The 27679-nt window shown below is 37.4% G+C and overlaps 2 protein-coding genes across 4 annotated transcripts in view; one reads left to right on the top strand and one right to left on the bottom strand.

Annotated features, from left to right (window-relative positions):
* The first annotated feature begins 1252 nt into the window (after positions 1-1252).
* Positions 1253-7593, top strand: ube2kb (ubiquitin-conjugating enzyme E2Kb (UBC1 homolog, yeast)). The gene is made up of 7 exons (XM_065254727.1): positions 1253-1412; positions 2206-2299; positions 2385-2443; positions 2928-3010; positions 3172-3271; positions 3352-3480; positions 5867-7593. Exons 1-7 carry the CDS (start codon positions 1350-1352, stop codon positions 5939-5941), a joined length of 603 nt encoding a protein of 200 aa, XP_065110799.1. The 5' UTR covers positions 1253-1349; the 3' UTR covers positions 5942-7593.
* Positions 7594-8014: 421 nt separating this feature from the next.
* The window catches only part of pds5a (PDS5 cohesin associated factor A), a 42968-nt gene continuing 23303 nt past the window's right edge, over positions 8015-27679 (bottom strand). The window contains exons 18-33 of one of the 3 annotated variants that reach the window (XM_065254724.1): positions 26491-26596; positions 26139-26299; positions 25910-26033; positions 25242-25400; positions 25089-25157; positions 24869-25005; positions 24657-24780; positions 24231-24435; positions 23990-24104; positions 21341-21473; positions 21131-21250; positions 20979-21047; positions 20257-20408; positions 19754-20119; positions 17450-17525; positions 8015-8360 (exon numbers count right to left, since the gene is read on the bottom strand). In XM_065254724.1, coding sequence (XP_065110796.1) covers positions 17480-17525; positions 19754-20119; positions 20257-20408; positions 20979-21047; positions 21131-21250; positions 21341-21473; positions 23990-24104; positions 24231-24435; positions 24657-24780; positions 24869-25005; positions 25089-25157; positions 25242-25400; positions 25910-26033; positions 26139-26299; positions 26491-26596 — 2086 coding nt within the window. In that variant the 3' untranslated portion in view covers positions 8015-8360; positions 17450-17479. Of the gene's footprint in view, positions 8361-10088; positions 10625-17449; positions 17526-19753; positions 20120-20256; positions 20409-20978; positions 21048-21130; positions 21251-21340; positions 21474-23989; positions 24105-24230; positions 24436-24656; positions 24781-24868; positions 25006-25088; positions 25158-25241; positions 25401-25909; positions 26034-26138; positions 26300-26490; positions 26597-27679 lie in introns of those variants that run through there. The other 2 variants (XM_065254725.1, XM_073814415.1) reach the window with 2 other exon arrangements.

The raw sequence follows: 27679 nt of genomic DNA, 5'->3' as shown, positions 1-27679 counted from the left end.
AAAATGTTTACAGTTAGTCTACAATACCACATTTCTATCAGGTAATATTTATAAATGTATCATTTTTTGTTGATTAGTTTAATCTTTATAATGATAAAGTATTTAAAGGGGACATTTCACAAGTCTTTTTAAGATGTAAAACCATATAGATAATTTATTATAGCATGTTAAAATTGCCACTTTGTAGGTGTAAGCAGAAATGTGTATTTTTTGGGTGTGTCCTTTAAAATGCAAATGAGCTGATCTCTGCACTAAATGGCAGTGCCGTGATTGGATAGTGCAGATTAAGAGGTGGTATTATCCACTTCTGACATTACAAGGAGAGCCAAATTTCAATTACCTATTTTTTTCACATGCTTGTAGAGAATGGTTAACCAAAACTAAGTTACTGGGTTGATCTTTATTACATTTTCTAGGTTGATAGAAGCACTGGGGAGCCAATTATAGTATTTAAACATGAAAAAGTCAGATTTTCATGATATGTCCCCTTTAAAGTATAACAGTGGGCTACCATTTTTGACTTAAAATGCCTCTTTATGACTTGAAATGCATGTTCCAAAGTTTCCAAAAGAACAGACAGATGTTGAATTGAAATAAAAAACTAAGGCAAAGTTGTGTTGTTTTACTGTCTCTTCAAGTAGGCTACACTAGTGACCCCATACTGACCAAACTACCTGCTGTTTTTTACATAGCTAGTCAACATTGACATGTGATCCCATTTAAGACACTAGTAATCCAGATTTGATAATCTGAAAAGGCGTGTATCTGGATCACTGTGATCCAATCTGATTTTGCTTTTAAAAACCAGGACAAAAATGAGATGGTTTACCTGTTTCTGGATAGCAATTCACGGGATTTCCAAAACTGGATCATGAACAACTAGCCCCAGAAGTTACAGATGAAAAGATGTGTTTTTGAACAATCACGGAAAGAGAGACAGATGTGCTTTGGAGAACAAAATCATGTGACAGCCGCACTGACAACACCTAACAACACCATACAAGATCTAAATGCTTTCTGGATATGTCAAGAGCTACTGCACATTGTTTCCACTCGATTCAACACACAGGACAAACGCGATGTTGCTGAGTTTTCCAGGCTGCCATTGTGTTTACTATATTCAAAAAAGAGAGTGAGTGAGAAAGAGAGAGAGAGAGAGAGAGAGAGAGAGAGAGAGAGAGAGAGAGAGAGAGAGAGAGAGAGAGAGAGAGAGAGAGAGAGAGAGAGAGAGAGAGAGAGAGAGAGAGAGAGAGAGAGAGCGAGCTCTATCAGTCTTTGCGGACTGGAGGCTCAAAATAGCGGAAGAGAGTAAGGAGAGAGAGAGTGAGAGAGAGAGTAATCAATCAGCCATGGCAAATATCGCTGTGCAGAGGATCAAGCGAGAATTCAAAGAAGTGCTGAAAAGCGAAGAGGTTTGCAAAACGTTACGTTCTTTTAGTCTTTTCAGTGCACGTTACGAAAAACTGAGTCAGGGCATAAACAACTATGCCCTGAAGTCAGTGGGCTAGCGTAGCCTGCTAAGCTAATGCTAGCATGAGCTGTCAGATCAAGCCATTTAGATACGGAAGTCACACGTCAGCCAAATGTTATTTTTTTAAGATAACAGCTAAAACGATTAAAACAAATACTTTATAAACGCTTTGTGTACTGCGATGTTTGTATAGATTGCGCCAAGCTCTAGCCTATATGCTAGCATGCTATTGCACAGCTAGCCTCCTAGCTTCACTGTCACTTATTTCACAATACTATCGGGTGTGTTAGTAGTTTGGAGTGTGTTTTTTGTAAATATACATTTTTAAATGTCGTGCCGCTCGTGATATGTTAGTGTCAGTTAGCTGGGCTGTGTTTGACTAGTTTTAAGGAGTGCAGTACCATGGCTTTGTGTCAAAACACCTAGCAAGCTGTCTACCTATAAAGATATTTGAGAATCATAGGAACGTATGAGGCCTACAAACGCCTTCTAGGTAGGTAGCTAACCAGGTTTTGAGGCACATCCCGTGACTTTAAAACTGCATTAGCCACGTCTTTGTTCTGGGCCATAGAGGTAAAAAAAAAACACCCCAGAGGTGATGTTATGCTGTATATAAAATATTGAGGACAGTGTCACATAGACAGCCTTGTCAGTGTTTGAACTCCTATCATAGCATGATAACTGTTATATTAAATGAAGAGAAGCTTATATATTTTCTTGTGTGTTTATAACAGACAAGTAAAAATCAAATAAAAGTAGACCTGGTGGATGAAAACTTTACAGAGTTAAAAGGAGAAATAGCAGGACCACCAGACACACCGTATGAAGGTAAGACTCCTAATCTACTAGATTGTCACCATGGTTTGTGTAGGTCTGTGTGGTGAGACTGAACTGGGATCATTTTTCACAACAGGAGGCAGATATCAGCTTGAAATCAAGATCCCTGAGACATATCCCTTTAATCCACCCAAGGTAATATTTGTGTGTTATGTTTATGTGAAGTCATCCTGTTGCACAATCCTTTTTTTTACTTGTGTAATGTGACGTAGTTCCCATCATTACAGGATATTCAACAAGACAGATGTCTTGATTTTTATCCATTGGTTATAAGATAATGAGTAGGGTTCATACCAGAACAGAAGCAAGGGGTTGGATGTTTATTATTTTTGGAAAAATGTGCACAATTTTTGATACTGTCTTTGAAATTTAGGCTGAAGTCTCATAATGTAATAGTAAGATAAGGAGCATCAGTTTAATTTAAATCTTTGACATGGCCTTACTCAGTCAATAATATTAAAGATATCAAGAGTATAAAATAACAGAATGTTAGGATGATTTTATGTAGAAAAAATAATATTAGGTGGGTTTTCACAGGCAGGTCGCATTTATTCTTTTACAATAAGTAATTTGTAAAAAAAGAGGACCTTAAAATAAAAACTTGTCGATCTTATTTCAGGTGCGGTTTATCACAAAGATCTGGCATCCCAATATAAGTTCAGTTACCGGGGCGATATGTTTGGACATTTTAAAAGACCAGTGGTGAGTGAATGCAGTTAATCTGCTTGTAAAGTTTGTCATAACTGCATCATGTAATGTTCTTGACATACCAAATTTGAAATGTTTTTACCCTACTTCCTCTTCGCCTTTTTAAACTAGTTGATACCCTTATTCCTTTTTCTGTCTGTACCTCCTGTGTAAAGGGCTGCTGCTATGACACTGCGTACAGTTCTCCTTTCACTACAGGCTCTGTTAGCTGCCGCAGAGCCAGATGATCCACAAGATGCTGTGGTAGCCAACCAGGTAACAAACAGTGTGTGCAACCATAACCAGCAATAACAAATCCTAGAAGTCTCTTTAAATATGTCACTCTTTTTTTTCAGTATAAGCAAAATCCAGAAATGTTCAAACAGACCGCTCGACTCTGGTCTCACGTATACGCTGGTGCTCCTGTGTCCAGTCCCGAGTACACACGCAAAATAGACAAACTTTGTGCAATGGGCTTTGACAAAGTAAGTACCACATCTAGAAAGCTGCTAGCATTGCTAAAAAATTAATAAGCGTTAGTTGTGTATTAAACAATGGAAATGAATTGATGGTAAACACCATAGAAGCATATGTTGACAGAGAAAATGTTGTATGTACCAGTTTTGAATCCACAATTGAAGAGTATTTTACATGTGTAACTTATGTAACATTTGTACGTTGATTTATGTAAATATTTAGAGTTCAGATGCAAACCCTATAAGTGCATCTAATATGTTCCTATAATGAGCATTGTTTTATCAGGCTCTTATGTTTAGGTTCAGTAATAAAGGGTTATTAGTCAGTAATTGAAATGACTTGTCATAGTCATTTCATTGGTATTTTGCAAGTTTGACTGTCCATGCAAGCTTTTTTTTGGCAAAAACTTCCACTTCTATAAAAATCCACTACAAGACATAGTAAACAGTTGCAAAATCACTAAAGATGCAACTAGAAACATTGCAAATGATGAAAGTCAGAAAGTAAAAAGGGAACCACACATGGGGGTGGTGCCGTGATGCATGTGGCTGCCACATATTAGGGTTGTATTCAGGTTCAAGTACTCACAAGAGACCCAAGTTTGAATTTGATCCTCTACGATTGTTTCACATTCGTCTTCCTTGCACTCTGCTAAGAAAATTAACGTGGTATTTCTGAATGGATATGAAGCGAAAGTCAATCTAAAACTTGCTAGCGCCACCAATAGTCCAAAATTTCCCTTATGTTTTTGTCTATAACCTCTGACCTGCAAGTCCTAAATACTCAAAAAACTCGAAAATTAAATTCAATTCTTTGTGATTCGATTGCACCACGACGTTATTTTCCGCATGAAATTTTTCCCGCCATTTTGATTTATTCGTAAATCCTACTTTTTCAAACTCGTCATAGAGCATTTGTCTGATTTGCACGAAATTCAGTAAGTAGCATCTCCAGACCGCGTCAACCAATTTTACGTAGCGCGCAAAAAACGAATTTGAGGCTGTATCTTCGCAAAACTTATGCCTTTTGAAACGACACTTGGTACTTGTGATGGTAGTCAGGAACTGAGGGTGCATGCAGTTTCGTCACAGTGCCACCTAGTGGTCAGACAAATGTTTCACATGCCTATAACTTTGGCTACTCTTGACGTCTTTTCATAAGACAAATTTTCTTGGAGTCCTGAATTGTTGCAGAGTCTATCGATACCAAACATGCCAGGTTTTGCCTTACGCTTAGTCCAGCGCAGCAAAATTGTGCCTATAAAACACGCGCAAATATCTCCACAAGCGTTATTCGGATTGACTCTAAACCATTGTAGAAAAAACAAGACACTAGCTTTTGAACAAAAAAAACCTAACACTATAGACTTCATTTAAAAGTTTCCATCAGAAAAGCCTGAAAATAAAAACAAACAAAAAACCCAAAAAAAAGTTATATTCATTTTGTGTATGTTTTTACACATAAATGGTTATAACTCCAAAACGAAATGAGATTTTATCACCAGATTTGAGACGCTGATTTATGGGCAGAGTCTGATGCCACACAAAAATAGATGGTATGCCTACACCACTAGTTGGCCTTTTACTTAAAAAATTTTTTGGACATCAAGCAAGCCCTATGGTCAGACAACTGTTTCTTCGCTAAATTAAAGTGTATAGTCATAAAAACTAGCTTGAAGTAATCATCGTCATGACCTGAGGTTTGCATGCACGATTTCATCATAACACAACTTAGTGGTCTTGAGATAGGAAAATGGTTATTTTGCTTAAACCTACTGTAAACGTACATCTAAAATCATGAGTCATCATGGCTAATTTCTTTTATGGCTTGGAGTATAATCATGCCAATTCACTCCCTAGCAACAGTTTTGCAAGACCTATATCTCTGCATCAGAAAATCGTAGCGAGATGGGGTTGGGCTTTTTTGACTCATTAACACTTGTAACATTCCGTGACCTGAGTTTTGCAATTGCATGCACCATTAACATCTTCTTCAGTGTTCTAGTAGTCCATGCTCCTCGAAGAAAGGAGAAAGAGATTTCACTGAATGAAAACACAGCTTTTTGCTTATAACTTTTGTAGTATTTCTTTCTAGTTTTTTTCTATGTTCTTTATACTGCTCATCCAAACTCGGTTTAATTTCCTTTTGTGTCCCTGTTTGGGTTGACCCTGGTGATGCTTCTTGCAGCTATATTTTGGTTGTAGTGACCTTTAGCCCAAACAAACTTTTCATTTACATTCACACATTTGACAGACATTTAATCCAAAGTGACTTACATCTGTATCAACCGGTGTTCATCGGAAATCAAACCTATGCACTTTTGCGTTGCTAACACAACCCTCTATTTAGTTATGTGACAGATTTGCTTAAAATTGTCTTTTCCATTCTTTACAGAATGCAGTAATAGTAGCTTTGTCTTCAAAATCGTGGGATGTGGAGACGGCAACAGAGCTGCTACTAAGCAACTGATCAACCAGTTCTCTTCATCAGACCATATTTCCCCATCACAGTCAACTCACCCATACATACATCACCTGTCTAGGTTTGTGTTCAGAGTGAGAGTTTTGAAAGGTTGCCGAGGCAGCAGATTAGAGACAATTAGAACTTGGCCTCCTCTGTCTCTTATAGCAAATGTTCATGTCTTTTGTCTTTTCTCCCCACGTTTTCTTTTATTTTTTTGCCTTGCTACAATCATTTACGTCTTCAGAATTAGGCTGTTTAAAGAATCCCAAGCAAAGGCAAAACCTGTATCATTGTCATATCACACTAAAAGAAATGAAAGAACATCCACTTGCATCTGTGAAGCAATGTTGGTTCATGTAAATTAGTGTATTTAAGGTGCGCACATCTAAAAGGAAAAACAGCAGGAATGTTATTTTTTTCGAGGTTTTTTTGCGATATGCTTTTTTGAATGGGATATTTTGCATTTAAACAAATTGAAAATTGAGATTCCCAGTATCCCTTCTTTTCCACGCTATCATACTATGAAACAAATGTGTGATTTTATTTGCTCATTTGATTCTTTTAATGTTTTTTGCACTAATCAGCCCTGTATAGCAGACAGTATGGCCAGATGACATGGTGTTATGTTGTGAGTACAGACAAGGTTTCAGAATAATTCATTGAAGTGTTAAATTTGGAAATGACAGAAAGATTCCCCCTCTCAATTTTTCCTCTTTGTTTTGGAAGGGGGATATTGTGGGATTAGTTGTCACAGAAACTGTTTTTTTTTTTCTAGGGCAGCTGCAGGAATTGCAGTGTCTTGATCATTGACTTATGTTGCTTTTTTTTTTTGTGAAGAATTTCTTTTATGAAAAGGTTAAGTATGATAATACTCGTGACAAATTTTGTACACATAGAGATGAGGAAGTAGAGTATTGAGATTGGCTTTTTTTCTTTGTGCCACAATCACAACTTTGATGGTAAGATGTCTTTTCATTATGGCATAAATATGTACAAGGCACATGAGGTATAGTTGAAGAGTATAGTGAAGAATTTAAAGTGTGAGGTGATTTTCTAAGCAGTTACATTTTCAAATTCCATTCCCAAGCGGCAGGGTAGCCATTATTGAAAGCTTATATAAAATATTTCTAGTCTACAAAGATGCTTGAAATCAAAGGGCGATCGTGCTTTCACCTTGTTCAGTTCCTTAAGGGGTTAAGTGTTAAATGTTTTTCCCTTGTTACTGCTTGGCCTGCCATGATTTGATAGCATTCCCACACTCCCACGTTTTTCAAAGTTTTCCCACTTTTACAGCTAGTTGCATTCATAAACCTTCTCATGTACATACAGCCAAGTTTTTTTTTCAGGATAAAGTACTGTTCATCTCTAGAATGCACCATCGATGGCTGGATTTATATTTTGTATGAAAACAAAAATGATACAAAAAAACAAAAGACTGTCTTCCTGTAGTGATCACCCTGTTCAATATTGCACGAAGAAGTGAATTAAAGGACAAAACTTTCTGTCAAAAGGAGAAATGCAGGTCATGGGCTCTGGGTTTAGTCACTTTAAGCTCCTTTACAAAACGAGACAGAAACAAAACCTACTCGAGCCGTACAAGCATGGTTATTTATTGTGAAACTGTCATATTCTTTTGAATTAAAAAAGGTAAAAAATTATACAGTGTAATCTTTGAATGTGTTTCTTATTTCTTTAAATATAGCGTATTGGGGTGAATTTTTGCTTTCAAATGCAAAGGCTACTATTGATTTTTCTCTGTTTTTAAATAATCATCTACAACCCAAAAAACATTTTTCAGTCCGGAAGGAGAGGAAGGATGTAATAATGGCCTAACCTGTATATTTATGCACTGTCTAGAAGTTAAATTTAACTTAAAAATTGAAAATGCCTCTTGCTTTCCAGTAAAACTGGAGACAACGAGGAATTCATGCTTGCACACCCAACCGGATAAACGGCATCTTTGCAAGTCATAGTGGACTGTTTTCACTTGCAGTTTCTGTATTGCAACTTTAAAAATGTACTTGCACTACCTTTGGGTTTATAAGAGAACGAAAAGAGGAGACGGGGAAGAAAACAGTAGAAAATCTTTCCAGGCATTTAATAAGCAACCTTAGCTTGGAATAAACTTTTTTCTTTAAAATGTTCGTTTTTAAAAATAGCTCCAGACAGAGAGGCAAAGAGCAACAAGAAACAATTTTAACAAAAAACAACAAACAAATTATAACGAATGAAGAGAAACAGTTTTGTGTTTCTACATACATGTTTTGAATCTAAAGAATTCAATCCTCATTTATGAGGTAAGGGGTAATGACAGTTCAGATTTGTGAAGAACATATGATGTGGACGTGAAGTGGATGCGTCTTCGGTTGGGTCTTTTGATCCTTTACTGCCTGACCATCCTCGTCTTCACAAATCTACGCTTTACCTGAAACAAAGACAATCATAAATTCATCTGTATTATGGCAGCAGCATAGCAACAACAAGTCATCTACTGATTCTATCCCATCAAATTTGCAGATTTTCTCCTTCGCATATCTATCTGTTTAAATGTAGAAATACATAGTTTATATTGACCAAAGCTGTTAAGTATTAGTTCACCCAAAATTAAAATGTTCTATTTACTAACCCTCACGCCAAATGTAAACGGATTCTTTTCTTCAATGTTTTAAAACGAAACGATTTAAAGTTTTTTTTTTTTTTAATGTGTCACCTTATAAGTCTCAAAATGTTATAAAAAGCATTTAAAATGGCATCATTAAAGGTGCATTGTGTAACTTTTAGAAGGATCTCTTGACAGATATAATATACATAACTATATTATCAGTGGTGTATAAAGACCTTACATAATCAACTGTATTAATTTTATTCCCTTAGAATGAGCTGTTTTTTATCTACATACACCACAGGTTTCCTTACATGGAAGTCGTCGTCTTGTTTCTAAAGTAGCTCTAAACTGACAAATTGTTCTACAGATGATTATCAGTCACGTGACCTTTTACATCATCCACCCTTTTTATCAGCTTACTGCCGCCATCTTGAGTACCTACAGAGTACCAGTAGGCTACTGATAAGCATTGGCTAGCTTGCTACGATTTACGGATTTCTTATCTTTTACTGTCTATGATTCTTACGTATACGGGAAATGGCTACGAAAGACAACATTTTGCACCTCGACTGTCATGAAAAGAAACACTACTTCAAAAAAATATATCTTGGTTAGAGTGTGATGCCTTCTCAATCCCTGATGCGTTCTTCCAGCCGCTGTCCGCTGCTACCGAACTACTACTATTTTTACAACACTAAGGCGGCATGACACAACATGAAACTTTGCTTGAAGTATCACCTGGATCTCTACACATGAACGCGAGCATTGAGTACATTGTTTGTGTACACAGAGTTTACTAAAAAGAAAGGTTTTGAACAACTGACTTTGGCTGTTATGGTGTCCGCTCTCCATCTTTGCCAGACATTAAGAATCGATCTCCGAATGCGAATGAATGAATCTCATATGAGGCTCCTTTTTCAACTAGAAGGTCAATATTGTTTTTCACCAGCGAATAAACAACAAATTATCCGTGCATTTATATGGAACTATGCTTTAGGATCTATCCATCTTTACGCTCTTCCTCCTTACATCGCATTCTGAGATCGATACATCTTGACTGGCAAGATAGCAGCGAGCGAACTCCAAAACAACCAAAGTCAGTTGTTTGAAACCTTTTTAGTAAACTCTGTGTACACAAATAATGTTCTCAATGCTCAAGTTCAAGTGTAGAGACACAGGTGATACTTCGAGCAAAGTATCATGTTGTGTTGAGCATTCTTAGTGTTGTAAAAATATCGATTTTGATGCTCACAACATATTGAATGCATAACTTCTAGTTCTTTTGCGACCACTTCAGGTACTCAAAATGGCAGAAGACAAGTTTGAGACGTGGGTGACGTCAGCTGATATTCATGAATAGAGCGCATTTTGTCAATACATTGTCCCAGATGACGTGTGACAAAACTAGGAACAGCTAGGTTCTTTAATATAACTATGGCCTGGTTTCACAGACAAGGCTTCGCTAAAACCAGGACCAGGATCAGATGGCATGAGGGTAAATAAATGATAAGCGGATTTCAATTTTGGGTGAATTATTTCTTTAACCTCCAAAAAGGGAAAAAAGAACACCAACATAACATTTACCTATTCTATATCCTGCTCCTTAAGCTATCACATGGTTACAGATTGCTCTAAATGGACTACTTTTTTTACAGCTGATACTTACTACATGGAACAAGTAACAGCATACAGAAATATGAGGGAAAGTACATGACAGATTTAGAATTTTAAATAAACCATTTCTGAACATCAACAGCTACAACATACATAAATAAAATCACTTCCTTTTAGGCAAAATGGTCATAGCCTGAGATTAAGGCTTGACATTACTCTGCTAAATGAACCTTCCTCTCAAAACACTCACTGACAGCTCGACCTGCTCTGCTGTATAGTCGGCCTCTCTCTGTTTGGGGCCTGGTGCGTCCCTGTGCTGCATGTGAATGGTTTCTTCCTTCTGCTCCAGAAGCTGTGTGAGTGAGAGCACATACTCTGGACTGGACTCAAATTCTCTCTCTGTCTCCCCTTCACTTCCATAAGTCTTCAGGCTGCTGTGTTCGTACGCTCGCTGTGCTACCCTCACTGATCTTGGACAAAAAACACCTGCCTCATCTACACATTCAATTGTACTTGAATCACAGTTAAAAGGTGCCATGAGAAGAGGCCTGTTTACATCCCATCCCATGTTAATACATGGAAAGGTAATGACAAGAAACATTTGCGTGTCCAAGTGAGAACAAAATGCACTGGGGACATTTAAATTCTTTTTATGCAAAACCCATCTGGACAATCAGGGAGGGTTTCGCATTTTATGTACAAATGTGACCCGTGCTGGGAAAGTGAGGCGGAATTAGCAAATTGTCAAAAATAAGTTATTTATATTTTGACATTTTTGAATACAAAAAAAACTTCAAAACAACGTATGATTTGTTGAAATCTGACAAAAAAGTGAAATATCTACACCTGTTTGAAATTGATAGAGTCAGCAAAGTAAATTTTTGAAAAAAAATCATGGCATTCATACCTTTACTGGGAAAACTAATATATTTTTGTATTATGTATAGGAAAAATATGTGTTGACATTTTTTCTTTCTTCTATTGTTTGATTGACATTGAGACAGACAGCTTTAAGGTCTACTATACTCTTACACATCAGATATTTTTCCCCAACAGTTAATTAAACATCCACTTAAGACATAAAAGATTTGCATGAATTCTTGTCAAAACAGATATTTTTAAAACTATAATTTTTGTGTGCGTGTATATTGGGGTAGCACACTTACGCATGCTTCCGATCTGTCAGTCAGCGCGAGGAAGATTGTTTTTTTAATCTTGTCGCTCTTAATAACTCTTTTTACATCAATCAGGTAGGGTTGTGCAATTAATCATTTTGATTTTCAATTTAAATTGTTGATTCAAACAACTACAAAAACAAGATATTTGAGTTTATACAATTATTGTGTGATTAAAGTAATAAATTGAATGCTTCTGGACTTATGTGTTTGTTATGCTACGTTCAGACCAGCCACGGTAGAGGCGTCAAGTGCGAGTGATTTCAATGTTAAGTCAATGTAAAGACGCGTTGACACGCGTCTGGAGGTCTCGCGGTGCGAATGGGGCGTTTAGCGCGGTAGACGCGATTCCGCCTTATTTGCGCATCTAGTTCGCGCGAATGGCACGAATTGAGCACTGCCGCGGGAAACACGCAAGTTGAAAATTTTGAACTTTGGCGGAAAAATGCACCGCGGTAACCAATCAGGAGCTTGCTCTAGTAGTGGCGTGATGACAGGAAGGGAGCGAAGTTGCAGAAGCCCCTCCCATGATGCGAATTTTCGCATGAATGTCTCAATCACTAGAATTAGTGAGGCATAAGGGTCTTATATATCAAGTGATTGTCATTTTCGCCAAGAAAAATAAACAAAATATGTACTATTAAACCACAACTTCTCGTCTTGCACTAGCCGTGTCACCAGTATTACACCCCATTCAGACAGCCAGCGACCAGCAGTAGCAGAGCGACGCAATCTCATTCATTTCAATGGAAGCTAGCCGACTTCCGTCCACACTAGCAAAAGTGATAATTGGCGATCGTATGGGATTGTCCAGTGACGAGAGATAATTAAGAAAAGTTTAACTTTATGCAAATGATGAGAGATTTTGGAAGCAACTACCAATGGGAGCAAAGCAGTGTAGGTTACGTCATCCAGATTTAGAAACGCCTCATTGAAAGAGACTGGGGTCAAACAGCGAGAAAGTCACTGGTGGTTGAATGAGGCTTTATGTAATCATGTCGAAAGGTCACGCATGACGTATGCAAAACTATCGCTCGAGTGTTTACAAGTGTGGAGAAATAGGAACCATTCTGACATTGTTGTATGTGGAATAATGCTAATTAAAGTCTTTGTGTCAGTTAATTGTATAAAATGGTCCACAAGTGTATGTTTCACATATGTACGAAGGTCAAATAAAGTCTATTAAATTGAGAAAAATCCTGGAATGTTTTCCTTAAACTTAACTTTTTATCAACTAAACAAAGACGACAAACATCTTGGATGACATGTGGGTGAGTAAATTATAGGGATTTTTTATGAAAGTGGAGTATTTCTTTAAGAAAAAGGTTCAATAAATGCATGTTTACAGAGTAATCATGTTAAATAACTGTGATTGATTTTTGCCAATAATCGAGCAGCCCTACAATCAGGTGCCGAACTTCATCTCTCTTAACAACTCTTTTAACATCAAAGTCCCTGCATGTGTTGAAAATGTCAGACATCCATGTGGATGCACGCATCTTTGTGTTAAGATTACAGTTTTTCTCAATTGCTAAAACACAATTTTTGAAACCTTGCTCCATTTTCTGAAAACATTAAACACAAAACCTCATCTTCAAGCACTATTTGCAAAACCTCTGACTCCTCTTGCAAAATGAAACTTTCGCCCCAAAACAGTTTTACCTGTGTTCGAAACCAACCACTGTTCTCAAAACAGTTTTACCTGTCTTCAAAACCAAACACTGCTCTCAATCCATAAACAAAGTGATCAAAATTATATACACTATCAAACAGTAAGTAAACACTACACCAAAAAATAGAAAACACATTGTTCAAACATATAGTTCTCAGTGAGTACATTTTTACAGTGTAACTCTCATTGCTTTGGACAAATTGCAAAGGCTTTGATACAATAGAGCAGATGATTATGTAAAAATGTCTGATGTTTGCAATTTCAATTTAATTTTCATAAAAATACATTATACTGGTTTCTGTTGAATGGTCTTACACCTCAAAACATTTAGGAATTAGTTCATTGTGCAAGGCATGTCATGCAAAATTGTTGACCATATGTGTCAATCTCTTCCTATAAGCATGAAGCATGTTTTCTATGGGTTTTTTGTAAATGTGAACTGAATCGATACATTCTTGTCAAGTGAATCCTAAATTTTTTTGTAATTTATTTTTTATTTGTACTGTATTTTTTTTCAAAATCACAATTTGTGTAATTTGTTTACAGAAAAAAAGGAGAAAATATAAATTCATCCAGAGTTTACATCAAAAATACTGACACATATAATTGTGTACGCTTGGTATATTGACAACACGGCAACATTTTGACTGTCTTGTTCATGAACAATGGCACACGGACTTGCCATTTTGATGGGATTGACATGTTCACTGATGAAAATATTTACTTTTGAGAGATGATCTAAGGATTTTTACACCTATATTTACAGTACTGTACCCTGCATCTCACAAACTTGTCATTTGTTTCTGTGATACTGTAAAACTGTAAAGCAGTCAGTACAGTAACAAAAGGAAAGCACAATGTTCAGGGCCATACAATTTGTTCATTGTACAGTATACAGCCTAAAATGTACTGTACTACTGTATACAACAGTGAACTGGCTTATATTGGTTGTGTCACATCATTTGAGACAGGTTAAATCAATTTTGAGTGGTTGTGTTTAATCAATGACATGTGTGATGACATTTGTAATTGTTTGTTGCCGCTTGTGTTTAGCAGTATGCATGATGTGCATTTGAGTGCAGAATGTGTTTTGAGAATGAGTTTGTGTTTGGAGTTTTGCTAAAACATCTAAGTGAGATCTGCAAGTTGTGTTTTATGATGTGAAATGGTTTAAGGTATTGACAACAGACTGCACAATTAGATAAATGAGTTCAGGCAACTGAGAACTTTGTTCAGCCAATGGGTTTTAGTGTTTTAGCAATTGAGAAAAACTGTAAGCATTTAGGATGGAACGCTTCTCAGAAAACATACAAATAAAGATAATTGTAGTTTTTTAATGACTATTTAGAGCATTAGGATCGCTACACGAGGGACTTAATTAAGACATTAATTTCAAAATTGATATTTGTGCTTTCTTCGCCTGTAGCTCAAAATTAGACAGTGTGCATTCACTCATTTTGTCAGCTCGGGTCACTAATTTGATGCATAACACCACCTATATCATATATATCAATATCATAACACCATATCATCACCAATGCAATGCATTGCACAGAGAGAGAGTTTGGTGTTAATCAGCGAACGCAGGCATTTCTCATGTGAATAACACCTTTTAACCAAAATCATTGGAGTATTGGAGAGGTAGACACCACCAATATGCATACTCTAATCAAGTACATTTTTGTGAGTATGAGTACTTTTTTGTGTTGAGTGTTTTTCTTTGGAAAACTTTTACTTCACTAAATTCTAAAACATGATATTGTGCTTTTTATTCCACTGCATTTAATAAAAATAAGACATTTTTGTACATTTAATACTTAATTACAGGGCTCCCACCATTATTTTTTCTATTCCTTTTTTTAAAAGCTTGCTGCGTGCGAAAGTGGGCAACTAGGGATGCTTAACGATTAATCGATAGCAGAATAAAAGTTTTTGTTTACATATATATGTGTGAACTGTATATAATCATTTTGTATAAATAAATGCACACACATGCATGTATATATTAAAGAAATGTTTACATGTGTATATACATTTGTATATTTATTTATAATTTATATTATATATAAATATAAATACCTAATATATAAATATATTTTTTTCTTATAATTATACATGCATGTGTGAATATTTATATATACATAATTATTATACACAGTTCACACACATATATGATGTAAACAAAAACTCTTATTCTGCTATCGATTAATCGCGATTAATCTTTAAGCTAGAGATGTTCCGATACCATTTTTCTCTTCCCGATACCGATTCCGATACCTGGGCTCAGGGTATCGGCCGATACCGAGTACCGATCCGATACCTGCATGTGTATCTGTATAATATACAGCTGTACATACTACTAGCCCTGTATGAATGGATATAACTGTTTTATGGTGTGCTTCAGACTTATTCCTGTATAAAACATGAACAAATACATACAGTGAACCACAGTATTTTTATTATCTGAAAGACATTTGACACTAATATTTATTTTTCCTATGAGAAAATCAGCCACAAATCGAACACTGTAAACTGAAAGGGTATTTTAGTTTAAGGAATAATTGGAAAAAATCTGCGGAATTCTGCAGGATGGTTTTAAATTAAATTATTTAAGCTATTAAATATTACAAAATTGCATCTAAAATAATTACTTTTTAAAGGCTTACAATTAAAATGAATACACCAAACCAATGAGTCCTCTGAATTAAACTGGACCAACATGAACCAGATAATGTGCATGTCAAGCTAGAATTCTAGTTTGTAGCCTATATAAATTGACATATATTATTGTTAATATATATTATAGCAGAATAAAAAGCTTGTGTTAATACGTTCTCATTATGAATTAAGCACGTATGAAGATAATTTCATCATTTTGACAACGCAATGTAAACTTTATATTAAACATAACAAGAGCATTCGTCTTGTAAACTGATTTGAAATGATGATGTGCTGACTGTCGCGTCACATAGACGACAGAGACAAGTAAGATCTGCGGTGAAACTCAGTGGTAAGTTTTATTTCATCTCATATATCAAACGGTTCATGCTCTTATCATTAAAAACAATCACAGCAAACAGCACACGCAGGGTTTATGTACTTATCAATGCTGCTCACAAACGCGCGGGGCTATGTATGTTTGCTTGTTGTCAATGACGGGACTGGTCACAAACACGCTCAAGCGAGGGGTATGTGTGCTTGTCAATCACGGGCATTAAATCCATCGAGTTCTCCGCGGAAATCTGCGGGCGCGGATTCCGTTGAGACATGTCAATGTTTTATTAGTCTGAAATACTAACAAACAGCGGACATACGGCTGCATGCTTTCATTCCTTCGCCGCTCTAAGTAAACAATGGTTGCGTCACGCATGAGGTAACTTCCTGGTGTTTGCATTCAGAGCAGCGAAGAAGAAATGAGTTTCGCTTTGCAGTGTTAGCTTTAGTGTAAGCTATAACGGGCATAACTACGTTTATTAAGAAAATGGTATCGGATCGGTACATGGGGTCAAGTACTCGCCGATTCCGATGCCAGAATTTTTTGTGGTATCGGCCGTATTTCCGATACTGGTATCGGAATCAGAACAACTCTACTTTAAGCATCCCTATGAGCAACACAATGAACTACACACATTTACCTTGCTTAATCCACTATTCCTACACTGCAACTACTGGGAAAGATAAACATGTATGTATTTAAACATATTTAGGTATCTTCATCATTACTTAAAGGGATACTCCAGCCAAATATAAAAATTCCTCAAGCAATCTGAGATACATTTGTCAGGTATCTTTAAAAACAAGCACATTTGGAGTTATTTTAGTAAATGTCCTTGCTTTTCCAAGCTTTATAATGGTAGAAAACAGGAATCAGGGAACAACTTTTGACTTTAACCACCAAAAAGTGCATTCATCAGATAATTCACACAGCTCTAATGGGTTAATAAAGGACTTCTGCGGGTTATCGATGCGATTGTGTAAAAAAAATCTTTAAAACTTAAACGCCATCTTGGACAAAAGTTTTAGTGTAGTGAGTATTCGTTGCCATGAATAAATTGAGCATTAACTTTCGTGAATCGTCCAAAATGGTGTCACCACCGAAAGCTAGTTATTAAAGTTGATAAACTTTATAACATGAATATTTTTCTTACAATATTGCATCGAGACCCTTTATCCATTGGAGCCAGGTGGATTACTTTTGTGAAGGATAGATGCGCTTTTCTGGGCTTCAAAGTCAAAAGTTGTTTCTCCCATTATAAGCTTGGAAAAGCAAAGACATTTACTAAAATAACTCAAAATGTGTTTGTCAGAAAAATTATGGACATTTGTATCTCAGATCGCTTGAAGGTGAGTACATCACAGGGTAATTTTGATATTTGGCTGAAGTATTACTTTAAGACGAACAGTATTAACATGTTTGAGATGTACGTCATTATTATTTAGAAACTTACTTTAGTTTCGTCATGTTTTCATAAGCTAACTCAGTCGTGTGGCGTCACCTGGACGTCACCTGGCGGCTGTGCGCGGCTGCAGAAAGGAAACACAGACGCGCACGGACATGGATATCTGTGTGAATTGGGTAACTACGCAGCACATAGATCTGTTTTTGCTGTGATTATCATTAATAAATGATTACAATGCCAAGTAAACTGCTAAAACTTAAACTTGAGATTCACACTGGGGCACAGCAGATTTACAGTGTGGCACGTGCCCCAGTAAAAGGGGTCTTGCGAGGCCCCCACTTAAGGACTACTAAAGTAAAACAAGATTTTTTATGCAATCAAGTTTTAAATGAAAGTTACTATAAAATCTAGTGGAGTAACAATTATAATTTAATATGTAGTGAAGAAAACGTTTTCCAAAGAAAAAAAAACATTAATTAAATGTACTCAGAGTAAAAATACATCACTACTGTCCACCTCTAAAAATATTGTAACTATCTTTGTTGTTTCTTATATTACAATTGTTTAGACTGGAATAAACATTATTTTGTTTTCACAAGAGACAAGAGACATGATGAAGGTTAGTTAAAGGCTAGACAGCTATGATATCCTTAAACAACAAATAAAACGACACTATGCTATACTCTCAAAAAACAGCCTCTCATAACTAAGTGCTATTATAAAATGGTAACTACATTAAACTATTCAAATCTCAAATATTCACTAAAACAATATTTTAAGCAAACATGTATATATTGCCATACCTCTGCATAAATAAACTAACCTTTGTAGTTCTGAAAATTATTTAAAGGTGACATAGAATGATTGAACGGAGTATTTATCCTTGTTCTGTGATGTGACATGTAGACAAAAACATTTTTGTTTGGGTCTTTAATGCCTTAGAAGTAGGGCTGGGCGATATGACTCAAAAAATTATCGAGAAAATGTTTTCCATATCAGTCGATATCGATAATTATCATGATAAATAACAAATCTTTACTCCTGTCAAATTTAAAGGCAGATTTTTGCTCCTGAATGAAAATTGTAAAAACCAGACAGTTAATAATGGTTTTAAACTACTTTTTATTCAGAACATGACAAATACAAAAACTAAAATCTTGTTTTAATGCATCTGTATTAAATGTAAATCTATTTGTTATGAAATCAACACAGTTCTGACACAAAAGCAGCAGACTACTGTCCCTTTAAGACCCAAGACAGACTGCTTTAAGTTTCAATATACTGAGTAACAGCTGTTTATGTTCACTTAAACAAGAAAGAAAACTTAGTTCAGTGATCACGCGTGTGTTATACATATACGAGCTATACACGCTGATAAATGGATGTCAAGGGTGTCACTTTGCTGTGGGAGCGCACATACCCAAACACTATATTCACTGCAGTGGTGGATCAGCTGCTTTTCCTCAGTTTCCTGAATTTGTGAATGTCCTGTAAATATACTTTTAAAGCTGGGCGGACGTGTGCGTGCGCAAGGCGGACCCTGAATGAAAGTAAAGTATACTGCACGCACCTGTGTCTGCTGTGTTTGACGAACCCTGTTTGCGCGTCCAACATTACACACAAGAAAATGTTTCCGCGCATTTGGATTCCGTGATTCCGTCCGCGTTATCCGCATCGCGAAAATCATAGGTCTCTACTAATAAATAAATAACTTGCCTCATCTTCCACTCCTTCAAGTCTGACTGACACTGTGATTGTAAACCAAGAGCGCGTGCCGCATCCGGAAGTGCTCGCGCAACATTACGCACAGTGCTTAAACATTATCGATCACTTATCGAACTGTCCTTATCGTTTTATCGAAAAAGTTTATATCGGTAAAATTATCGTTATCGAATTATCGCCCAGCCCTACTTAGAAGCTTCCTAAAACCTCTCTCAGATAGCTCTATTAGGGTGGGGGATTTTAAATAAGTAGTTTTGCACCTATTTGGCTCCCCCTACTGGCTTAACTTGCAATCTCATTACTGATTGGCTGACTTTGCTGCCACTCAAAAAATGTAGCCAATTATTTTGAAGTGGAGAGGTTGTTAGATGCCTGTGCTGTCATAAGCATCAGTTTTTCAGATTGGGCTGTTTTCTGGCTGACATTTCTAAAAGAGGAATTTCTATGAGACTGAGATGTTTAGCACTTTTTGTACGTTTGTGAATGTGGGTAGACTACCATTATTCAACAAAGACAAGGTAAAAATGGTTTTTCATTCTCTGTCCCCTTTAATTTAGGACTGACAAAAACAAAATTACGTAAAGTTTTTAGTGATAAAATTAATTTGGCATTCATGTTAGACTCAGTTACCTTTGCAGGTCGATCTGTCTCTGTGGTGTCGCCCTTTTCGGCTCTGCTTCTTTCTGCTGTTTTGGTGTCTTGCTGCTGATTGGATCAGCTGAGGCCGTGGAGGCGGGATCCTGGGCAGGCGCCGCTCTTTTCCGACCTCGTCCACCCCCTCTTCCCGTCGTAGCACCAGCCTCTTTTTCTGGAATCGCTACACCTGTGGCGTTTTTAGGGGGCCGACCCCGACGAGGTTTGTTGGGAGTAGTCTGGGACCCTGCGGGGTTGACAGACTTGCTGTTTTCCGTGCCATCGCTTGCAGGAACAGCGCGCTTCTCTGGATTCTCTTCGTTCTCCCTCGCTCCCGTTTCTGAGGCCTCAGAACTCACATCCCTTTTGAGAGAGAGAGGATTTGTTGTCAAGTACTGAACATTTACTGTTGATTTGACTGATCAACATTTAATTTATTCTACTGAATAAGTAAAAAACTACTAATTTTTTAGTAAGTTAGTAGTCTGATAAGCACAAACCTGCTTTTATCTGTTCCAGGGGAGTCAGGCTGAGAGTTGGTGCTTGCAATGGTCCCAATTTCAGAGGGGGTGGTTTTAGCAGGCATCCGGCGTACTGTTGTCACTAAAGGCTTGTTCAGTGTTCCCAGCACGACTGTTTGCTTTGGGGGCAGCTAAAATATACATCAAAGTATTACAATGTGTAATATTATGTAGTCAAGGAATTCATTAGCCAACTTCAATGCTATAAACCAGTGTTTCCCAAACAGGGGGCTGGGGCCCACAAGGGGGCCTCAGCAGATTTTCAAGGGGGCCTCAAGATGACTTAAAATGATTAAATATTGGACAAAACAAGCATTAAAATAAGCTTAAACAAGCAAAAACAAAGATGTTTTTATTTGTTTTTGTTTTTTGACATTTAGTAGCGAATATACATCTGTCTAATCCTTCCAAGCCCTAGTAATTTTATTTGGAAAAAATTGAGTGAGTGGGGGCCTTCAAACTTTGTTGTGGGCAACTAGGGGCCCTTGAAGTGAAAAAGGTTGGGAACCACTGCTATAAACCATGGGCTCCCAAATGCTTTCGTCTGTTAAACCCTTATGATTTCAGTTATTTACTAATGTAATGTTTTAACTTTGTAGTTTTCACATTTATACAAAGGTGACATGGGTAGCATTAAAAAATAGTTAGGAGAGAATAGGATGTTTATTTAGGGCATACAGTCATATCACTGAAATCCTTACTTGGATTTTTCCTGTCTGAAGAACCGTTTTGGCTTCTGCTGACAGATATTCCTTATCATTGATAAAGTCCTATAGAGAGGGTCAGAAGGAATTAACATTTTTAGAAAGGTCAGTCGGTAAAGAGCACAGTGGATCATCAGGGTGGCAATTACCTTGTCAGGTGGGGTGAAGAACTTGCTAGGCAGTACAGGATCTTTTGGTGAATCCAGATGACAGGAAGTGCTCTTGTTCGCAATAACAAATAACGCCACATCACAAACGATGTAAAGTTTCTGTATGTTCATAAAAAACAGGGTAAAAAACATGGACCCTACATGGATTTTTTTAATTATCAGACCCTAACAGATCAACAGGTGACTTGCCTCATTTGCCTTAGGATCATCGGGGGATTGAGCATCTTTTGTTTGTTTGATGTTCTCCACCATCTTCCTCAAGAATGAATGACTGTTATTCTCGTTCTTTGTCATCAAAACCTCCAGCATGAACCATAAGCACCTGAAAACAGAAGAAAGCAATGATTATTTGGTGCACACACACTAGTATATTATTTCAGGTGGAGGACCTGAAAAAAAACCTAAGCCACATTTTGAAGCCATGCTGCGTTAGGAGTGCATTAGCAGGTACCCAAGGATACATTGCGTTATGTCAATATCTGTTTCCCAATACAGCAAGTAAGGGATAATGTATAGGCAGCAAGTTAACGCAAAAATAAGCACTAACAGTGTGATCAGGACCAGACTATATATGCCTACTTATGGCTCTTTTCAAATGCATAGTACCCTGTGGTTTGGTTTAGTTTGGGTCGGGTCAGCTTACTTTTGCGAGCTTTTCCACTGGGTGCAGATACTTTTTTTCGTACCACCTCGGTTGGGGTTCCAAGCGACCCGAGCTGATACCAAACGTGACGCGAAAACACTGTAGGTCACTGATTGGTCTGAGAGAATCGGCACTACCAGCGTCATCGCTATAATGTAAAAGATTAGCTTTACCTTAGTGCTAGCTAGCTTGCGCTGTCTCGAGCAAACATGTTGTCATCTGTGCTCTGCTATAAGTTCCCAAACTCCCTTTTAGTGATGAAAAACATCCACAGGTTGAGAATCAGGGACACCATAACAGTTTTTTTCCAGACTTGCAGTTTGTGGCGGGACATTCGCAACGCGCACGTCAGCATTATATGCTTAAATGCAACTTCAATGAGGCTCAGCGGAGCGCCGTCGACTGACGCCGCGGTGTTTGAACAGAAACGGTCATGTGAGACAGAGGTAGTGATAAACGCGATGTGCAAACATCGATTTGTGATGGCCAATTTTTATTTTGTGGCGGACTGAGAAATAAATGAATGTATGGGAATGTACAACCACACTCTCACTTGTATGATGTCACAGCAGTAGGCAGCGCAAATATAACGACTCTATAATCGAACTATAATCTCTCCCACTACGAAGTGATACTAAACTCATTGGAAAAACTAGCCATGCCAAAGTGAGGTGAGCTGACCCGACCCAAAGTAAACTAAACCTGGGGGTACAATGCAATGGAAAAGCGCCCTTTAGACAAGACGTTAGACTCAGAAAATAGTTTGTTTGATGATGGACTTTTGACCTCTTTCTTGCTTTACTGTGAGTTCCCCTAGATTAACAACGGTCGTTTCTGCTTTCTCACTGGTAATATTTATTGAATTGTTTTGTGATGATCCTGTAAAATACGCTGATATGCTGCTTGGAATCCTTTTTATTTATTATTTGGCTGTTTTTGAGGTGGTTGGCGACATTTGGAAAATCCAGGCATGGATTAAAAAAGGATCATGACATAACCTAGACACATTGTCACCTATTGTCACAGGAGCAGAAGCGCCGACAGTAATACTCTATTTCTGATTTTACTGTTGTTTGCAGTCTCATTATTTATGGCCGTTTATATGGTCTTTTGCTTGTTTTACTGTCATCTGCATTACACCGTATACTGGTATTTTGAATAAATATATTTTTAACTTTATCCAAATTCAGGTCGTGGTGTGTAGGGGTGGGCGGAATGACCATTTTGTATTTATGCATACATTACATTAAACATATGCAATATGTAAAATGAACAGGTATAAATATATGCAAACACCTACATACAGGATAAATACCTACAGAACAGCCAATATGAGAGACGGAGCTCTCTAAATGTGACAGGTGCTATGATCTGATGATCATAAAGTTTGTTTTAAGATCTTGACGCCCTTTACTTTCTATTATACCTTAATATTTGCATCTCTTTCTCGTCTTTCCGATCAAATATGTTTGTATAAGCAAATGGCGCATCAAACTACGTCACTCCAGCAGCGCACATCACTGATATAAATGCGAGTTTTGTCTTAGCTTGCTTAAAGTTCAGAAAACTTTACAACTATTAGCATTATGTGCGAGAAGAACTCTTTATTTCGCGTCGCAGCTCCTTGCGCTTGCCTAGAGAGACCTCTGCACGCGAGAGACCGGCCGGCCAGCTGCTGCATGAGGAGATAGAGAGAGAGCGCGCGGTGGATTCACTGGCACTTATTATAAAAATTACACAAATAACTCGTTAATTTTTTATAAGTGAACTATTTTACATGTTTCTCCGTCACACTCAGTTTGCTGGAGGGCAGAGTTAGCCACGCCCACTTATTTGCATTCCGCGGAATAGACGGAATAGAAAAATCTGTTACGTCTGACATTTTATTCCGCGGTAATGGAATATACCGTCATACCGCCCAGCCCTAATTGTGTGCTTACATAAGTCAGTCACAGATCTCTTGAAATCTCTCAGACATAACCAAAAATAAGACATTTTTGACAGTGGGATCAATCCAGAATTGGGAGCAAAAATACAGCAACGTTTTTACAGATATCCCCCCACCCACCTTTAAAAAACATAGGTTTGGTTTTGCAGATCTCTAAAACCACTTTAGTGTCTACATGAATGATGACGAAGACACGTCATTGTTCCTAGACACGTTGTCACCTATTGGACATGTTTAAAACTCATACTCTTTGATGTCTCTGAGCTGCTCAAGGTCCTGTGGTTTAGTGAAATCTGGATCATGAGCTAGAAGATGGATCATGTATGGCACCACATATTCTGGAAGGAGAGACAGCAGCTTCTCTGAAAGATATAAAAAATAAACAGATCATTACTAATTCAACAGTAAGCGGAGTTATTGGCTCGATATGTCAGTGGTACATGTTCAATAATCACGCAACTGCTCAAACAAAGAATGAGTGTATCTACCATGGGCCGTGGGATTCTGTTTGATGTACTCTCTGCGGACACTGATGTTCTTGAGCAGGCACTGCCGGGCGTGAGCTCGACGCTCTTTCACGGGGTCTTTAGCACACAAAGCAAACACGGCCATGTACTCCAGCGGCAGCATTAACTTTACAAGAGCAACATGCAACTTTTGAGCAAAGATCTGTCGAACTTGGTAGCACTCATCCTGCAGTGAGAGAGAGGAAGGGCATTAAAAAACTGCATGAACTGCATGCAAGTTGTGGTAGTAATGGCTATACTGCAACATGTTTGTGGCATCGTATTTACTTTCTATCTGCATTTATGATATTATTTATGTGACACTTGATTCATATTGCCCTAGTTAATCCCCCTTGAAGCTTATGCTAAAACACAAAATGACTTAACAGAGTTGTGTCTTAAACTCACATTAATGACGAGTGCACAGAGCTGGAACTGTTCTGGAGTGATGATCTCATGGTAGCAAGGCTCCTGAGCCAATTTCATGATGGCGCTCCCTGCTGCGAGCCTCAACCGGGACATGTCAGACTTACTGTGTCCACAAATACATAAAATTAGGACTGCAATCCGCCATGTGAGTGTAAGATTTTGTGACTCTGTATCATACCAGAGAGTGGTACCTGATCTTTTTCTGCTCTGTGAGGTCTCCCTCACTGACCAGCATAGCTGACAGGAGTCTGAGAGTAGAGTTGGCTGATTTGGACTGATTATTTTTCATTCCCAGCAACCAACGCACCAACAGCTTAATGGCCTGCACCTGCACCACACACATGCACACATTAATACACACAAAGCACCAAGAAATAGTGTTTAGTCAACCCGATTATACACAAACTCTACCTTAGCCAGCACTTCGGGGGAAACCTCATCATCGGTTGTCCATAGCCGCCCATTCTTGTTTCCTACAGACTGAGAGAGGGGGAGATTATTAATCTAATGGTTGAATCAAAATACGAACATGACAAAACCAAAGAAATAAATCATCATGCTCACTCTGTCATTCATCATTAGGTCCTTCACAATAAAATTGGCTACGATGGACTTCATGGGTGATGCAAACTGATCTGGGGCCAGCATTGAGATATGCCCAAGGGAGACGAGTGGTGTGATGAGCTGTTCGGGCACATCTGCATTCAGACTGCGAGACAATGGCTGGAATAGGAGAGAGAGTGACAAAAAGAGACATGCTTTATATATCATGGTAATATTACAAAAATCAAACGGCCTGGGTTTTGCAATCCGAGTATCAGGTTTCTCACAAAAACGTGGACTGCAATAACACAATACCAGTAAATGTCATTTGACACATGCAACAGCTCTCTGTTTTCTATGTAATGCTAATATTCACACACTGAGATCATGTGTCACCTGCAGCAAATGCTAACTTTATCATCTGTTCTGGAAATATAAATAAAAAGTTGGGTCCCAACGTAAAGCTAAAGACTAAATACCCGCAAACATTGTAACTTTAAAAAGGCCGACAAGGAAATGCCATTGAGTAATTGCATAAGCTTTTTATTTTTTCTCAGACACAGCATCAATATAAAACTCATTTCCCAGGCAAATTGTTAAAGTAGATGCTCTGGCATTTAAAGAAAATGTCAGTTTAATTTATAGCAATACCTGTACATGTAAAAGTGGTTATTGTTCCACAAATTTACCTCAAATATCTGAGCTAATTGGACCTCTTTGTTGTGAAAAATGGCATGGATGCAGTGGACTGCCTGTTTGGCCTGGTGGGGTGTGCCTCTTTTTGCCTTCTGATGCAGGACGGGAATAAGAGTCCTGCACAAAAAGAACATTTCATACACCAAACCATTAATTTTACCTTCAACAGAACTGACTTCAGTCTTTATCAGTGTACTAAATGTAAATGTTTAATGTTCGTACGAGCGAATCTGTGGCAGTTCTGTCTCGATCTTCTGTCCTGTGTTTCTGAATATCTGTATTGCAGCTTCCGCCACTTTATCATCCTCCATCTTCAGACACTGCAGCAGAGACTCGTATGTCTCAGTTGAGTGAAAAGCAGTGGGGTGAGTAAACGACAAAATCTGGGATGAGAGAGGAAGAACAGTTAACCTATTACACTTTGTCAAGAATACAGCAGTATTAAAACATGCAATTTTCTATTTCTAGTCCACTTAATGCATTTTGATGTAAAAAGCACACATCTATGGACAAGTGTGCTCTTTTATTAAAAACAATAATGTATATTCTAGTACATACAAGTATAAAAACCCACCTTGAGCAGCTCAAGCCCGGCACGGATGGCAGTATCAGGAGTTACGCCCTCCTCCTCATCATCAGCAGTACCCTCCGTTGACTTATTCAACAGCTTCACCAGAGCACTGTACACAAACATAAATTAATTCAAAAGCACACTTGTAATTACACTTAACCATCACTAGGTGTCTCACTATCAAACATCCATTCAGTCTGTTACACAACCGTTGGAAAAAACCACATGGCCCATATATTGGCCTTATCACTCTCTCCCACACCACTCAGTTTCAATTCCTTTCTCTTTATCATTCATTAAATTTCTGCCTTTACATTTGCAGGTGCACTGATACGGGTCCAAATCCTTTCCTTGCATGAAGGTGCTTCTGCACACAGTCCCTTTTTGCTTTTCTTATCAGATCTTCAGAACAGACGCTGTTATTTTGAAGCATTTAAGCTAGATAAGTACACATTTAAGCATTGTAGACTATGTCTTTTATATCAACACAGACTGTTATAATAATGACTGAAGCGTTATTCATTAATATCATAAAGCGTTATCATTTATTTTTCCACATATAATAGAAAATTCATTAAAACTGAAATAACAAAGAACATAATGAAGTCAATACTATGACTGAAAACAATCCAAAATGAATAAAAACAAACACTTACTGGTGGTAATTTTTTTTATAATAGTTTATAAATGTATACAGAAATTAAATTTGTTAGTGCAAGGTTTTAATAGGTCTTAGTAATTTAAGATAAGGTTAAGAAAAGATTTACTTACTTTAATAAAAGAATGTATATTTAAAAGATAAAACCACTGCTTATATATTTTTAGGTATTATTATACATTAATTAATATAAATTAAACATGACATTTACAGAAATATTGTACTTTCTTTGAATGTTAAAATAGCTTTGCAGCCCCCCCGATGAAATGTCCGTCTTAGAAATGGCCCCAAGCCAGTTTGAGTTTGAGACCCTTGGTTTAAACGAAAGTGGGAGAAATGACGGGTTTAAATTGCTGCAAACTAATATTATGTCAGAATCCACTGCTTGTGTTGCACAGTGCTTTGGACATGAATTTGTAAGAGGTTTCTATGATATTTCAGCGCAATTGATGAAATAATCTTGCGCAACTTCCACACACTCGCAAAATGAAACTAATTAAAGACACGGAGATCAGCCGCCTTAGTTTTACCAAT

Source organism: Paramisgurnus dabryanus, chromosome 4 (genome assembly GCF_030506205.2).
Source record: "Paramisgurnus dabryanus chromosome 4, PD_genome_1.1, whole genome shotgun sequence".
NCBI lineage: Eukaryota > Metazoa > Chordata > Actinopteri > Cypriniformes > Cobitidae > Paramisgurnus > Paramisgurnus dabryanus.
The sequence above is the reverse complement of the archived record's forward strand: the minus strand, read 5'-3'. Positions and strand labels throughout refer to the sequence as shown.